At 48.2% G+C, this 17097-nt stretch overlaps 1 protein-coding gene across 2 annotated transcripts in view; it reads right to left on the reverse strand.

Annotated features, from left to right (window-relative positions):
* Positions 1–17097, reverse strand: part of MYH13 (myosin heavy chain 13) — a 51389-nt gene that overhangs the window by 21192 nt on the left and 13100 nt on the right. For both annotated transcript variants that reach the window (XM_038536881.1, XM_038536882.1), the window contains 10 exons: positions 16053–16171; positions 15180–15329; positions 14881–15051; positions 13808–14117; positions 10942–11015; positions 10754–10841; positions 6714–6831; positions 4997–5120; positions 3904–4040; positions 2019–2274 (listed from right to left, as the gene is read on the reverse strand). In XM_038536881.1, the coding sequence (XP_038392809.1) occupies positions 2019–2274; positions 3904–4040; positions 4997–5120; positions 6714–6831; positions 10754–10841; positions 10942–11015; positions 13808–14117; positions 14881–15051; positions 15180–15329; positions 16053–16171 (1547 nt within the window). The remainder of the gene's footprint in view (positions 1–2018; positions 2275–3903; positions 4041–4996; positions 5121–6713; positions 6832–10753; positions 10842–10941; positions 11016–13807; positions 14118–14880; positions 15052–15179; positions 15330–16052; positions 16172–17097) is intronic.

Genomic DNA, 17097 nt, shown 5'->3' on the forward strand with positions numbered 1-17097 from the left:
GCACCCATGCATACACACATACATACACAGTTGAACACACATGTACACATGCACATATGCACACTCACGCACGTACACACATGTGCACACATGAACATATGCAACCATGGATATTCACACACACTCGTGCACACATGCGCACCACAGGTGTACGCACACGCTCATGCACACTCATGCATGTACACATGTGCACACATTCGCACACATGCACTCATGCGTGTACACACACTCATGTGAACACATGAGCATATGCACCCATGCATGCGCACACACTTGCACACCTGCACCCTCGTGCATGTACACATACATGTGTACCCATATATATGCACGCACACACATACTCACACAATGCTCACATGCACACATGCACCCTCACGCATGTACACATACGTGTGCACCCATGGATATGCACACACACTTGCATGCACGGGTGCATGTCTGTGTACACACTCATGTGTAGAGACATGCACCCACGCATGTGCACACATGTGCACGTACACACATACATAAATGCACACACACACGCACATCATTTGTATCTCATTGGTATACCTTTTTTTAACCACCAAGGACATCGACTTAATAGAAATTCGCCTGAAATAACTCAAGCACAGGACTCCATACAGTTCACGGGGCTTCTGCCAATTTGCCCCAAATCGCCCGGCCGGCCATTTCACTCTTCCTTTCACTACCACTTGAAAAATGACTCATCTACTCGTTACCACAAGCTACCTGGTATTTTCAAAACATTACTACCTTTTAAGTTCCAATAAAAAAGTGCAGTCTATGCCCGTGAGCCCTGCCTCCTCGAGCCCCAGAGCAGGAAGTTCAAAATAGGAATAAAGTGAATATGTAGAGATATGTCCCAGAGGGCTCTGTAATGAGTCTCTTGGACAGGTCAAGATCAGCTAATAATTGGGCTATACCGTGTTGTGTAAGAGTGCTGTAAAAACTGGGCCCACATTTCAAGATTATGGGTAAGAATAAGCGTCAGTGTTAATTGAGCATGTACCATGTGCCAGGTATTTCAGAAGCATGGGCTCACCCGATCCTCCCGACAACCCTATGATGTGCGTCCTATTACTGTGCCCATTTTACAGATGAGAAGAACAAGGCACAGAGAGGCTACGAAACTTGCCCGAGGCCACACAGCTATCCAATGGAGGATCTGGGATATAAATCCAGCTACCTGGTTCTAAAATTTGTCTTCTCTCCCACTCAGCTTGGGAAAGTGCTCCCAATGACCACGCTGTACTGATTGGGAGAATAAGAAGGGGAGGAGAAAATGCTTTGTATGCGAGGCATTTGGAGGTTTATTTAAAAAGGGCAATTCATTCGTGAATCGATAAAATTGCCCTGCCAGAGTGTTCATTTCCCCCACCTCCTTGATTCATTTTATTTTTTTTAAAGATTGTATTTCTTCATTCATGAGAGACGCAGAGGGAGGCAGAGACACAGGCAGAGCGAGAAGCAGTCTCCCTGCAGAGAGACCAATGTGGGACTGGATCCCAGGACCCCGGGAACATACCCTGGGCTGAAGGCAGGCGCTGACCCGCGGAGCCACCCAGGGGTCCCTATCTTCCTGATTTAAAAAGGGCCTATCTTCAAGGCATTTTTAGTATAATCATATTACCCAAACTCACGTATATACGATCACTCCTAATTTGAATTGTAGTGACTTACTGGGAATTTTTGTTTTTCTTAAGACCTGGTGCATCCCTGACAGGCTTTAATTACGAGGACAGACACATCGCCCTCATGTCCACAGCAAAGTAGGCCTAACGCCGCTGTGGAAGACGGACGGAAATGAGGGTGAGCAGAATCCACTGTGCAGAGGAGCTCACCCTGCAGCTCGGCAGCGGCCAAGCCCCGCCGCCTCCGTCCTGGGACCCCGCAGGGGAGCTGCAGTACTCAGTAGGCCCACTAGGTGGCACCACGGCCCCTCGAATAGACGCACCTGCAGGGGCCTGGGCCTTGCTACTGCTTCTAACTGACCCGGGAGGCGGGGAGGTACTTACAGACTGCACCTGCAGCTGGAGGTCGTTCTTTTCCTGCAGCAGGGACACCATCTTCTCCTCCAGCTCCTTGCGGCGAGCCTCAGATCTGGCCAGCTCTTCCTTGGCCCTCTCGAAGTCTTCCTTCATGGTGGCCATCTCTCTCTCAGCCTCCGCGCTCTTGAGGAGCGGCTTGATCTTGAAGAACAGGTTCATCCAGGGCCAGTGCTTGACGTTCATGAAGGAGCGGATGTTGTACTGGATGCAGAAGATGGACTCCCTGGACATTGCATTGCGGTGGGCTGGGTTAATGACCATGGCAAGGACGCTGTCCACCCCTGCCCACCCCGGGGGTGGGGGGCCCATGCCCTTTACCCTTCCCTGGGGACGCGATGCCTGAGGTCCTGATTCCCGACGCCATGAGCATCTTCATCCCTAGTCCCCTGAGTCTAAAGATTTTATTTATTTATTTGATAGAGAGAGAGAGAGAGAGAGAGAAGAGAGAGCACAAGCGGGTGGGAGGGGCAGAGGGAGAGGGAGAAGCAGAGGCCCCGCGGAGCAGGGAGCCCGGGGCAGGACTGGGTCCAGGACCCTGAGATCATGACCTGAGCCGAAGACCCAGGCGCCCGCCTCCCAGATCTCAACCGCTGACTCTCACCATTTTGAAAGACCCCATTGCCTTTGATTCCGTGCTCACGGCTTCATGGTACTCGGCACGTGGGCTCCTCTTCCTGCCTACCCGCGGGTGTACACCCGGGACCGTCTCCCCGACTCTTGCCCTCCTAGAATGGCCTACTTCCCTGATTTCGACTGGTGCCTGTCCCAGTGCCACCTGCCGTATCTCACGCTGTATCCCCCACAGCTCACGTGTGCCTGAAAAATTGCTTCTCTTTCCCATAAGCTGGCGCCTGCTAAGGGCTCGTCTCTCCCCCATTTCCATGCTGGCTTCCATTCTCTTCACCCAGCTAGATGCCTGCAAGGTGCACAGTGGTGGCCCATGTGGTGACACCAGTGTTAGAGCCATATAGGGCATCAGGAAATAGGCGAGAATGGGCCTCCCCTCAAGGTTTCCCCCTCCTGAAATCCCTAGTACTGTTGCTGAATTACCCAAGGAGTAAGACTCTTCAGTGTCCTCTGAATGCATCCCCTGCTCCCTCATGGGTGGACTCCTCCTTAGTTCAGATCCTTGTCACCTTCTGCAAACCTGATCCTCTCACTAGTCCCTGTACGTGCCTTCTGTGGCTTCCCAGCCAGACGCTCGGGTCTAGCCTCATTAACAGGGTGCAGGGGAGCCTGCGTTGGGTGCCTCTCCCTCTGCTTGCCCCACGGTGACCTCCAGGCTGCGCAAAGCTTCCTTCAGAGAGTTCTCTCCTCTTGCTGACCCCTGCAGCACCCCCACAAACTCCCAGCCCAATTGAGGGCTTGTTGTCACTATGCCACATCGCCCCAAATGTGACTCTGACTTTGTACTTGTCATGCGTGTTACAGTCAGCCAAGTAGGGGTCGGCTCCCAGCCCATCCCTGAGCTCCTGGAAGGCAGGTTTTTTTTCTTTCTTTCTCAAGACTGTATTTATTTATTTGAGAGAGAGAGAGAGAGAGAGAGAGCACAGAGAGAGAGAGGCAGAGGGAGAAGCAGACTCTCCTGCTGAGCAAATAGCCCAATGCAGGGTTCGATCCCAAGACCTGAGATCACAACCCGAGCTGAAGGCAGAGGCTTGACCCACTAAGTCCCCCCAGGCACCCTGGCAGGGTTCCTTTCTGTATCCCCAGCATCATGCAGGGTCCCTAGCATAGAATGGCCCCTTGGCAGGTGTTGGTCCAGTGAATGAAAGAAAACATTGATGCTTTAAGACCAAAACAGCTGTGAAGTGGGGAGGGCAGGATAAGGTGGGCCGAGGGTCCGAATCACCTCCTCTCCATCATCTTCTTGAACTCCACCCGCATCAGGTACCCCCGGCAGATGGCCTGAGTGCGTGTCATCAAGGTCACCAGCTTCTCGTCCCTCATCTCCTCCAAGAGTCCGAGAAGCCCAGCTTTGAAAAACACCTGCATCACAGAAGAGACGAGCCCTGCTTTGTTCTCAGCCGGTGTGCCAGCCAGGCACCCCTCCCGCACCCTGGGAGCCTGTGTGTGCCCGACCCAGCCCGCCGCCCTCGGAGCCCTGGCTTGGGGCTGGCAGTCCTTGCACCCCACGGTGGCTTCTCCTCTGGCCCTTCCCATAGGACGTCCCAGGGCCTGCCAATCCTCATGGACGGATTGGGCCAGAGCTCACACACAGGAGGTGGCAAAGAGGAGTCCAGAAAGTACCCTCAAAGCTCAGCTGTGCCCAGGTTAGGAGAAATTCACAGTCTGCCTCCCTGTCCTCCCCTCTGTCTGCCCCTCTGGGAAGACTGGTCCTACCTGCAGGCCCACTCACCCACGGCCCTCCTTGGCCCATGTTCCGAGGAAGCAGGGCACCCTTGGGGGTTCCACAGGCCCCGGCCAGCCCTTTCCAGGAAGGAGAGCCTTGGAGACAGGCCAGGATCTGAAGCTGGCCTTTGCCTGTCTCTGTCCCTGTGACCTCAAGAGCAGGTTTCTTGCCCTCTGGGAGCCTTTGTTTCCCTTGCCCTACCTGTAACCCCACGAGGTCAGGACTAGCCTTATCACCCCTGGGTTCCCGGAGTCTGCTGTATTCTCCTCTTTCCTTGGCTCTTAAGTCCCACACGAGATGCCTTTGCTCTGCTCTCTTAGGACACTAGAACTTTTTACTGCTTTCTTCCATTGCTGAGGGTAGTGGTGGGAGGGTGGGTGGAGAAGCCTCTAGACACTTAGAAACCAACATGGAAACAGGATTCTCCATACCTAGACCCTGGTTCCTTCTGCTTGGGCTCCTGTGCAATGGGGTCATCAGGTTGGCTGGACAGGGAAAGACCTTTCCTCCCACCAGAGGACAAGCAGCCCCAGGGGTGTGGGTTACATGGGGTGGAGTGGCGGTAGGGTGTCCCAGCTTAAGGTATTCTCACCTTAGTGTGACCAAACCTATACTGCTCCCGGTCCACGTCGATGGAGCTCAGAAGCTTCTCAGAAGCATTTTTGCTGTCAATAAACTGCCCTTCGGGGATGGCACTGGCGTTGAGGATCCGGTACCTGGGTTGGGGAGGGGGAGAGCGGTGGGTGGGCCACCTGCTGGCAGCTGGGTGAGAGAAGTCTCAGGGACAGAGGGCCTCTGGCTGCATGAAGCTGGGAGGGTGTTCTCTCCTCACAATTTCCTGAGCGCTGCACCCTGCTGCACCCTGCTCCTCTGTGACCCAGGGGTCTTCAGCCCTGCCAGGGCCCAGCCCATTCTGCAGTGACTCAGGCATTATAGGCCTTCCCCAGCGTGGACACAGACTCTGGAGAGCCACCTCAGTTTAGGTAACAAGAGTCTGCCAGCAGTTGGCCGAGCACGCAGGAAGCCGAGACAACTTACCCTCAATCTAGTCTGGCTGTGGAAGCTGGATCAGGCCTAGCATCTACTTAGGGCCCCCACTTTGTCTGTTTGGCAGTGCTAGGTGGGGAGTGGTTTCAGTTGAGGGACAAAATTTCTTGAAGGGATTCAATCTCCTGAGAAGGGCCCCATACCAGTGACAAGTCCTGTCCCTCTACCTAAGGCCAGGCCTTCAAGAACCTTTTCCTGCTTCAGCCTTAGGAGGAAATGGCAGATTGTACAGCATGTCTGGCTGAGGGGCTACACAGCCGGAATTTTGCTTTCACAGGGAATAGTTCTTTTTTTAAATATTTTATTTATTTATTTGAGAGACAGAGAACAGAGGCAGAGGGAGAAGCAGACTCCTCCTATATAAGCAGGGAGCCCAATGTGATGCTTGATTCCAGGACCCTGAGATCATGACCTGAGCCACCCAGGTGCCCCCAGAGGGAAGAGTTCTTATCTGATGTAGAGGAATGTTGAAATCATCTGTGACTTGCAGATCTGTGGTCTGCAAGGGTCTCCAGGGTCCTTTCCTTTCCTCTACTCCAGACAAGGCCTGGAATTGTGGGTTCAGATGGCAGCTGGGAGGAGAGAGCTGGTCTGGAGCAGCGGAACTCAACTGGGGACAACTTAACCCCCACGTCCCCTTCCTCCCCCTCCTGCCCAGGGGACATCTGGCAAGGGCTGGAAATATTTTTGATTGTCACAGCTTGGGTGGGGTGGGGTTTGCTCCCAACACGGTAGGTAGAGACCAGGGATGCTGCTCAAATCCTACAACACACGTGACAACCCCCACAATAAAGGATTATCTAGCACTAAACGTTGATAGTGCAGAAGTGGAGAAACTCTGGTCTGGGGGAACAATTAAGCTTGAAGGTGGAGGCTCTGATCCTGGCCTAGCACTCACTTTGGGTGTAGATCCTCCCTCCAGCAAAAAACAAGGCTCACAGAAACCCTGGGAGGCTGTGAGCTCACCAAACACCCAGTGCATGGAGCACCTCTGGGAGATGCACAAGGCGCTCTCAATATGAGAGAGATGGAGGGCCCTGGGGTGGCTCAGTTAGTTGAGCATCTGCCTTCAACTGACCTCACGATCCTAGGGTCCTGGGATCCAGCCCCACATTGGGCTCCCTGCTCATCAGGGAGCTTCCTTCTCCCTCCCTCTGCCCCTCCCAACTACTTGTGCTCTTTCTCTCACTCTCTCTCAAATAAATAAATAAAATCTTTAAAAAAAAAAAAAAAGGAGAGAGATGCAAAGCCAGGTGACCTACCGCTGTTTGAAGTCAGCATAGAGGATTCGGCTGGGGAATCCTTTCCTGCAAATCCGGATGCCCTCCAGGACGCCGTTACAGCGCAGTTGGTGCATGACCAAGTAGTGGTCCATCACACCTGGGGAGAGAATGTCCCCGGGGGATATGTCAGTGGCTTTTTCAGTGTCTTTGATGGGCACCAGAACACACGCTAATATACCCAGACTTGCGTGGAAAGAGTTAGTGCCAGCTCCACAATGGAGAGGTTGGGAATGCCTGGAGCCCGTCTACAGTCCTCACAGTGGAAATAATCCCAGCTTCCTGGGGGACACTCGAGCACCCCACTGCTCTGGGCTAAAAGCCAAAATATTGGTCTTTACCCTGTTCATGGCCCTTGAGTCTGTAGCTAGGCTCCAAAGGAGGAGAGAATGAATACGGATACCTCTTGGACTTCCCGTTAGATACCTTGAGATGCCCTTCTTTACTCAAGGTCAGTGATGTAGCAACTGTGGGCTATGCCTTTAGTGGGAGCAGAGGAACAGAGAGAAGGACGCCTGTGCCAGAGGGTGCAGGGAATTGAATGTAGGATGATCATCTGCTAACTGCTGAGCATGAGCTCTGAGAAGGAAGGAGGAGCATCAACTCTGGGAGATAGAAGAGAACCCATAGGGACAAGCCCTCACCAGGGATCCTCTTGGGTCAGGCACAAATCAAATGAGGACTGAGAAAATTCTGTTCTGGGGCTGTGTGAGTGGTTAGGAAAAGTAGTATGGCTGCATAATGACTTTTGCCTAGGTTGTTGGGGAGAGAGGGCACTCAAACTGTCTCTGATGAGCATTCTGGAAACTTCTAGGAGGCTCACAGCTTTCCTTGGTGGCTGGGAGGAGAGATGACTATTCATTTATGCAATTATCATTGTTCTGCTGGAGCTGTGCCATCTGATACAATAGTTTCTGACCACCTGTGGTTATTTAAATTTAAAATTCATTAAAATGAGAAGTTTTTCTTAGCTGCACTAGCTGCATGTCCTGTACCCAGTGGTTGCCGTATGGGACAGCACAGATGTGGAATATTTCCATCTTTCCAGGAGGTTCCACTGGCTGGTGATTCTCTCGAGAAAGCAGTGGTTAAGACCGAGGAGAAACACATTAGACACTCAGAGGACCTCTTGTGGGAGCGAACCTGAGGGGTCACCCAGTCCAACTCCCAGTATATTTCTCAGATGAGGATTTTGAGAGGCTCAGATGCCAGCTGTGCTGCTTTCTAGCTGTATGCCCTTGGACTTTCTGTGCCCCCATTTCCTGCGGAGCTGAGACTGGACTCCCTCCTTCCTCAGGGCCCCTGCTGTTGGTGCAGCTCAAAATTGAGTTGACTTCTCTCAGGGGTCTCTCCATATCTTTCCCAACCCAGGTGGAGACAGTGTCTGGAAAAGCGTGTAAAAAGAATCCTCTTTGCCCTCTGCCCCCATGTGCAAAACTTCTAAAAAGTCCCCTTCTGTCTTTACCACATTACTGCTGCTAAAGAATTTTCTTGCTACCCCTTATCATCTCCAACAAATTCCTTTCTCCTGCCATCTCAGCCTTGTGGGCAGTTGTGTGAATCATGTTTCTCCCGGTGTGTATCGTGTGATGCTTTGGCATCCTAGGGCCTTGCCGGGCCTGAGAGAGAGACTGCCCTCCCCTGAGAGCCAGTTCCTAGGATGGCAAACTGCTCCCCTGGGAGCACGCATCTCACACCCCTGCACACTAACCAACCCAAACCCTGCATCCCCCGACCACTGCCTTATCAGGCTTCCAGACTTCCAGGCCGGGCACCAGACAACCAAGGCAGCATCTGCACCCTGTGGCCTACTGAAATGATCCAAACTAGCCAAGCCAAACCAGCTCAGCCTGTTTGCCCAGTCCTCCCCCAAGCTTTCCCCTCACTCCCCACACGAGAGAGGACACCATGCACTGAGTGTGCTCCCCAGGGTGGGAAAAGCCGTTCGAGGTTTGATCAAGGACCATGACATGACTCCTGCCCCAGTTCTGGACACCCTGGGGCAGGCATTTCCATCTCTGCAGTCTCAATCCCCTCTTCTAGAAAATGAAGACGCCCCACTAGGTCCTTTCCAAAGCCTCGCTCATGCTCCTGAATCAGTCTTAGTTTATTCTCAGAAATGAGGAAGTAAACAGAGGGGTGCCAGAACAAAGGAGATGCAAAACAGAGAGGAAGGGATGGAGATTTTGTCACAATTTACCATCTAAGGGATAAAAGAAACCAGTGGATTGCATAGGTTGCACCAGGTGAGGGGCAATCTGTCTCCCATTCCCCTGATGCTTGTGGGCAGATGCTTTATGAACCAGTCATGCTATGGCACATTTGATTTGTGCAGACACGTTGCTCAAAAACAAATCGTCTTCTTGATGACAAACCAGCTACATGAAAGCCAACAATTTTGTTTGATGCATAACCAGAGATACAGCTCTGTTCTGACACTGGAGGAGAAATGGGCCGTGCTGGGTGCACTGGGAGGGATGTAGCCTGCCCTGACAAGGCGAGTCCAAACAGTGCACCAGCTGGCTTTTGCCTTTGACATAGGCTTTCACGGAAGATGGAGTCCACTACACATAGTAGACATGGTTGTTGGGAGAATTAAAATGTCTGGTTTTTGGTAATAATAATAATGGTAACGAGAATTATTATATTGATAATCATTATATTACTATAACAATAATATGATAATTATTATAATGATGGTTATTATAATCAGAATAAGAACTAATAATATAATTATACTGTACTATATAATAAACAATACAATCATCATTAATGTAGTAATACAATTATTTCCCCCACAATGTTATCATTTCCCTCATGGTTATTATCATCCGTAACATTATTATCACAATTCTTCTTCTTGTAATTATAATACTAATAGTTGTTATAATTGGCAGCCAGATAGACTGAGTATTCACAACGTGCTTGGCCCTGCTTGAAATGCTTGACGTGCACTCACTCATGCAATCCTCGCAGCAAACCCGTAAGGCAAGTTGAGTGAATTAATATTTACAAAGTTTATAAGTGCTCATTAGATAAATAAATGAATAGCTAACTAAGTGAATGCATGCATAAAATGCCACTTTAATCCTCATTTTATAGCCCAGAAAGCTAAAGTACACAGCTAGGGGGTCCCATGGGCAGAGGCAGGTGGAGCTCGGGTTTTTTTTTTAGGGTTTTTTGTTTTGTTTTGTTTTGTTTTGTTGTTTTTTCCCTCAGGTCTTTGAAACCCTCTGTTCACCTGTCACATTGCAGAGGCAGGACACTTATATTTGGGATAGATAACCCGGCTGTAAATGAGCTGCCTCGGAACCACTGATCTATGTGACCATGTCTTTTTCTCTTTGTGACAGATGACACTGAGACACATCTACCCTCTAAGAATATTTGTGAATCGGGGACTGAGTGAGGGTTAAGGGTCCTACTACACTGCAGAGGGCTCTAGATCTACAATTCTCAGTTTTCCCATCTGTAAAGTGGAGAGAACTCTGCTTACCTAGCTGTTGTAAGCAGGAGAGATGATAGAGTAACTGCATACCATAGAGGCTCCGGAAACGGTGGAATTGCTGCTGTTTTGACAGTGGAACACCTGTCTCTTTGGGGGAAAGGTGCTCTTTGGGGGAAAGGAGCCTTCGGGGAACCTTAGGAGAGTCCCAGCTCTGATGTGCCTCTCTACCTACTTTACTCTTTTCTGTATGACTTCAGAGTAGGGGAGCCAGAGAAAATACAGGATGCCAAGGTGAATTTGAATTTCAGATACAGTAAATCATTTTTTAGGGTAAGCGTATCCCAAATATTGCGTGGGTCATACTACTTACAGTTTCAAAATCAAACTTAACAGGGCATCTGGTATTTTTATTTGCTCAATCTGGCCTTCTTACCTCATAGGATGTTGAGAGGTGATAAACACCATACCCCTCTTCTCAGGGAAACACACACACATACGTGCACATGGATGCACGCACACACGCAGAAGTTTGCACACATTTCAGGGAGTCCTGTTCTGATGGATTCTTACTCACCAGGAGTCTTGGTCTCATTAGGAATCAGACATCGCACAAAGTGAGGGTGAGTGCTCCTTAAATTGGTCATCAATTTGTTTAAATTTTCCTGGGACACAAATCGGAACAAGCATGTTTATACCTTATCAGCAAATGCCATTTCACTGGGCAGAAAATCAGCCAAACGGGGAAGCTGCCAAAACACAAACCCTGAACACAGCCGACACGGTCTGGAAAGAGGAGCCTTTCTTCTTCCCACCTTTCTTGCTTCCCCCGGAATCACCTGGAGACAGACACAGAGGATGTGTCAGATGCAGCCCTGAGGACACAGTGGTGCCCACTCCCCCAAAAGCCCCCAGTTTCATTGACATATAACTGACATAGAACATTGTCTAACTTGCAGGTGTACTCATATAACAGATACACTTATATATTTTGAAATAGTTGCATTAAGTTTAGGTGCCATCTGTGCCCATACTCAGTTACAATTTTTCTTGTGATGAGAACTTTTAAGATCTACTCTCTTAGCAACTTTTAAATATGCAACAGAGTATTGTTAACTATAGTCCCTGTCCGGTAGGCACAGTATGTTACATCGCAGAACTTATTTATCTTATAATTGGAAGTTAGTACCTTTGACACCTTCATCCAGTTCCTCCACCCCTCACTCTCACCTCTGGTGACCACAAAGTCTGATCTGTTTCTGTGAGTTCGGTTTTCTCAGATTCCACCTATATGTGAGATTGTATAGGATTTGTCTTTCTCGGACTTATTTCCCTTAGCATAATGTTCTCAAGGTCTATCTGTGCTGTCCCAAATCCAAGATTTTCTCTTTTTTTATGGCTGAATAGTACACCATATTTTTTTTAAAAAAGATCATATTTATTCATTTGAGAGAGAGAGAGCAAGCAAGAGCATGAGTAGGGGTTGGAGGGGCAGAGGGAGAGGGAGAAGCAGACTCCCCACAGAGCAGGGAACCTGATGCAGGGCTTGATTCCAGGACCCCAGGATCATCACCTGAGCCAAAGGCACATGCTTAACTGACTGAGCCACCCAGGCACCCTTACACCATATTTTCTTTATCCATTCATCTGTTGATAGACACTTAGGTTGTTTGTATGTGTTGGCTATTGTAAATAATGCTGCAATGAACATGGGTTGTCGATATTTCTTTAGGATAGTGGTTTTGTTCATTTCAGATATATTCCCAAAAGTGAGATTGCTGGATCATATGGTAACCTTATTTTTAATTTTTTGAGGACCCTCCAATACTGTCTTCCATAGTGGCTACACCAATTTACATTCCCACCAACAGTGCACAGTGCTTTTTCTTAGTGGTGGCCACATCCTACAAACCCTGAAATGGGACTTTTGGGTTTCTTTTGACAGAGCTGAAGGGTTTTTGTTTCTTGTTTGTTTAAGATTTATTTATTTATTTGAGAGAGAGAGAGCAAAGGGAGAGTTAGAGGGAGAGGGAGAGAGAATCTCAAGCAGACTCTCTTCTGAGTGTGGAGTTCAATGTGGGTCTTGATCCCAGGATCCCAAGATCATGGTTTGAGCTGAAACCAAGAGTTGAATACTTAACTGACTGCACGACCTAGGCGCCCCTACTTGTTTGCTTTTAAAATGATCTAATTAGGGGATCTCTGGGTGGCTCAGCTGTTTGGCGCCTGCCTTTGGCCCAGGGCGCGATCCTGGAGTCCCGGGATCGAGTCCCACATCAGGCTCCCAGCATGGAGCCTGCTTCTCCCTCCTCCTGTGTCTCTGCCTGTCTCTCTCTCTATGTTTATCATAAATAAATAAATAAAAATAAATCTTTAAAAAAAACTAAAAATAAAATGATCTAGTTAGGGGCACCTGGGTGGCTCAGCGATTGAGCGTTGGCCTTCAGCTCAGGTTGTGATCCCAGGGTTCCCTGCACGGATCCTCCTTTTCCCTCTGCCTATGTCTCTGCTTTTATTTCTGTGTCTCTCATGCATAAATAAAGTCTTTAAAAATGATCTAATTATAGAATGAATGATTATATTGCCTGTATTTTCACATTAAGAACATTAACTTTAAAATTTGATGTATTTAAGATAGTCCATAATTTTACGAACCCTATTTTGGCAATTATTTTTAAAATATGAGTAAACTTCGCAAGTGATACTGGCTTCTGCCACCATTTTGGAAAACAGTCTGGAGCTTCCCCAAGAAGTTAAATAAACAGTTACCATATGACTCAGCAATTCTACTCCTAGGTATACATCGAAGAGAACTGACAACATATGCCCAGATAAACTTGTATACAAATGTTCCTAGCAGCATGATCCACAGTAGCCAAATGTTCATCAGTTCGTGAGTGGAGAGACAAATGTGTGCTATGCATGCACTAGAATATCACCCATCTATAAAAAGAAGTCAAGTACTGATACATGTCCCAACACAGACAAATCCCAGAAACATTCTGCTATATGAGAGAAGCCAGACACCAAAGCCCATACAGCATATGATTCCATTTACATGAAATGACCAGAACAGGCAAAGTCATAGAAGTGGAAAGGAGATTTGTAGTTGCCAGGACCAGGGGAAGGGGTGACAGAGCTGATAAAAGCCTTCTTGAATTCAATAGGGGCGATGGTTGCCCACGCTGTAAATATAGTCAAGACCCCTGAATTTTCTAAAGAGTAAATTGTGTGGCATGTAATTATACCTCAGTTTTTGAAGCTTTTCTTTAAGTAATCTCTACACCCAATATGAAGCTCGAACTCATGACCCCTGAACCTAGAGTCATATGTGCCTCCGACTGAGCCAGCCAGCCACCCCACCTCAATTTTAAAAAGGTATTTAAAAATGTGGTATCAGCTCTTTTGTCCCCTGAGAGGCCCTGTTTACCTCTATTAGAGCTCAATCTCTTAAGGCAGAGAAAGAATAGGAGAGAGAAAATTGATTATCGGTGACAGACCAATACATCCAGCTTAGTCTGAAACTCGCACTTGAATCCTGGTTCTTCAGGAGCAGCTCTGGGTTATAAGTAATTACACAGAGCTTTCCACACGGGGCACAGGGCAGTGGGGAGGAGAGAAAGAATTTCACCTGCTTCTGCACCAGCATAGTTGGAAAAAAGGAATGACAGCAGCTTCAGCGAGGACTTCTGGTACAGCCCGACCACGGTCTCATTCAGGGGGTCCTTGTTCTTGTCAAGCCAGCCAGCAATGTTGTAGTCCACGGTGCCCGCATAGTGGACCAGTGAGAAATGTGCCTCGGCCTTGCCCTTGGCAGGCTTGGGCTTCTGGAAGTTGTTGGACTTGCCCAGGTGCTGGTCATAGAGCTTGTTCTTGAAGGAGGTGTCTGTGGCCTTGGGGAACATGCACTCCTCTTCCAGGATGGAGAAGATGCCCATGGGCTGAAAGTAGGGGAGGACAGGCCATGACTCAGCATTTAATAGTGTGTTTCAAGGACTCTGTTGTCTGCAGGAGCCAAACACAACTTCTTTGGTGCTATGGGTCTGTCACCAGGAGCACTGCAGCATACAGTGCTAGGCATGGAGTAGGTGCTTAATTAATGCTTGTTGAACAAATGAATGTAGAAAGAAACTGTATGTATATAAAGGTAGCTCACTTTTAGCAATAGGCTTATCCCACTTCCAAAAAAGGGGAAATTACATACAAAGACATAAAATAATATGAGTCATTTTGAAACAATAATGTCTGGATTTTTTAGTAGCCACCTTAGGAAGATAAACTCATTCCAACAGGACCAGTGATCAAAACATTGTGGGAATTCCTTTTCTTTTTTCTTTCTTTTTTTTCTTATTAATGTCCCCTGCTATTTTTATAGTAACATTATTCCAAGAACTCCACTGGTCTATCTTCCTTGGGTCTTCGAATAAGTCAAAAAGCTCTGCAATGCCATAGTTCCTCCTGAGCTCCCATTCCCATCCTTGAGAAGAACTGAGCCCTTGGATCTTAACCACCCATGTACCTCTTTAGGTGTCTGCATTATGCATGCTTTCCAAACACTTTTCTCTGCAAGGGGACTCAGCTATCTGAAGGCTGGAAGAGTAGGGTTGGGATCACCATTCTATTATCAGGGTAGAGTGAGAGCAGAGAGATGATGGTCCCAACCAAGGAGGAGCTGACCTTGGGGAGCAACCTCTATTTCTCTACCTTCTCGATGAGCTCGATGCAAGCAGCCAGGTCCATCCCGAAGTCGATGAACTCCCACTCGATGCCCTCCTTCTTGTACTCCTCCTGCTCCAGCACGAACATGTGGTGGTTGAAGAACTGTTGCAGCTTCTCATTGGTGAAGTTGATGCACAGCTGCTCCAGGCTGTTGAACTAGGTGTTGCAAATAGCAAAGAGTTTGAGTGAGTTTGGAAAATCCAGTGGGGATTCAGCAAAGCAGACACAAAGTAGAATACCATTTATTCAAACAACTTAAAGGGCCATTTATTCAAACAACTCACATCAAAGATCTCAAAGCCAGCAATGTCCAGGACCCCGATGAAGTATTGCCTGGGCTGCTTGGTGTCCAGCTGCTGGTTGATGCGGGTGACCATCCACAGGAACATCTTCTCGTAGACAGCCTTGGCCAGGGCACCCACTGAATTGGTCACCTTGAAGAAAGGTCACCCACCCAGCCCTCAAATTAGTGCTTTTATAGTTGTATTAAGTTGAAGCATGAGGCCAATGACATCTTCAAGGTCAAGAGCAGTTGGAGATTGGCAACTTCATATAGTCCAACCTAATATTAAATATTTCTTAAAACATTTGCTGGCTTAGGGTGTTGCCCTTCCTCTGAGAACTATCTCATTTACAAAGGTAGTCTTCTAACAACCATGGTTATAATACATGACTCTAGACCCTGGCCGCACATAACTGAACCAGAGGTGGACTTCTGATCCAAGTTGGATTACACGGAGTATTGCTCTCTCAGTTTGGAATTGGGGCCGAAGACACTTGTCTCAGTCTTGTGGGAAGCTCAACTATGGAGATGTGAACTTGGGAGCTATGGGGTGGCCGTGGGCAGGAGGGATGCAGAGAGTTTGTCTGCCCAGTGAGAATATAGAAGAGAAGGAGAACAATGACTGTCCATGGAACCCCAGGGGAGGACCTGCCCAAGGCCTGCCCCACTCCTGAGGGGTCTTTCAGTTCCTGGCTACAAGCCACTTCTCGATTTGCATTCCTTGAGCTACCCCTAGGGTGTAAGAATGAAATTTCCCTTAATGCTGAAGCCAGTTGCGTATGTATTTCTGACACCTGCAACTGAAAGAACCTTGAGATGGTGGTTAAAAGAGCAGAATAACCGAGTTGGCTGAACTCAGAGGGTCTCCATTTACCTGCTGGACGTTCTGCCCTTTGGTGACATACTCGTTCCCAACCTTCACCCTCGGACAACACAGGCCTTTCAGCATTTCTGCAGAGTTTAGACCCATCAGGTATCCAGCTTTGTCAGCCACTGAAAGAAGAGAGAAATGGTGTCACACAAGGATGGCAGTGGCTGATGGGGCCATTCTGGCTCTAGGACCTCCTAGAAATATTTCCTATAATCCTTATAGGTATTTTAAAAAATGTTTTTAAAAAGATTTTATTTATTAATTTATTTGAGAGAAAGAGAGTGAGCACACAGAGGGAGAGGGGAAGGAGAAGCAGACTCCCCGCTCAGCAGGGAGCCCAGCATGAGACTTGATCGCAACACTTTGGAATCATGACCTGGGCCAAAGGCAGATGCTTAACCAATTGACCCTCCCAAGCTCCCTTTTTCTGGTGTTTTTATATTGGCCTCTGTGCATCAGGACTGGAATTGTCCAAGGAAGCTTCCATCTCATAATCCAGGGATGCAGGTTTTCCAGAACTGCCAGTTTGCCTTCTAGATGCAATTTTGAATTGAAGGTTGATCTTCACCTACTGATATTTAAATTTCTTCCTTCCTTCCTTCCTTCCTTCCTTCCTTCCTTCCTTCCTTCCTTCCTTTTCTTTTTCAAGAAAGAGAGCAGGGGAGACAGATGGAGGGAGAGGGAGAGAGAGAATCCTAAGCAGACTCCATGCTCAGCATGGAGCCCAATGTGCAGCTCAGTTTCACGACCCTGAGATCATGACCTGAGCTGAAATCAAGTGATGCACACCTGACTGAACCACCCAGGTCCCCCTAAATTTCATTTTTTAAGAGGATACAGTGACACAGTGACATTGGACTCTGATAATTCAACAAAATACTATTATGAGTAAAGGAAGCACCATTTGGATAGTTAACAATACATGTTAAGCAGCTTCCGAAATTTATGCAAGATGCCATGCTCATAGCTGAGAATGGACTACAAAACCTGACCCAGTCTTCAGATGTTAGGAGAGGGTCAAAAGCAGTTGAGAATTGGCAATTTCATA

This window comes from Canis lupus, chromosome 5 (genome assembly GCF_011100685.1).
Source record: "Canis lupus familiaris isolate Mischka breed German Shepherd chromosome 5, alternate assembly UU_Cfam_GSD_1.0, whole genome shotgun sequence".
Taxonomy (NCBI): domain Eukaryota; kingdom Metazoa; phylum Chordata; class Mammalia; order Carnivora; family Canidae; genus Canis; species Canis lupus.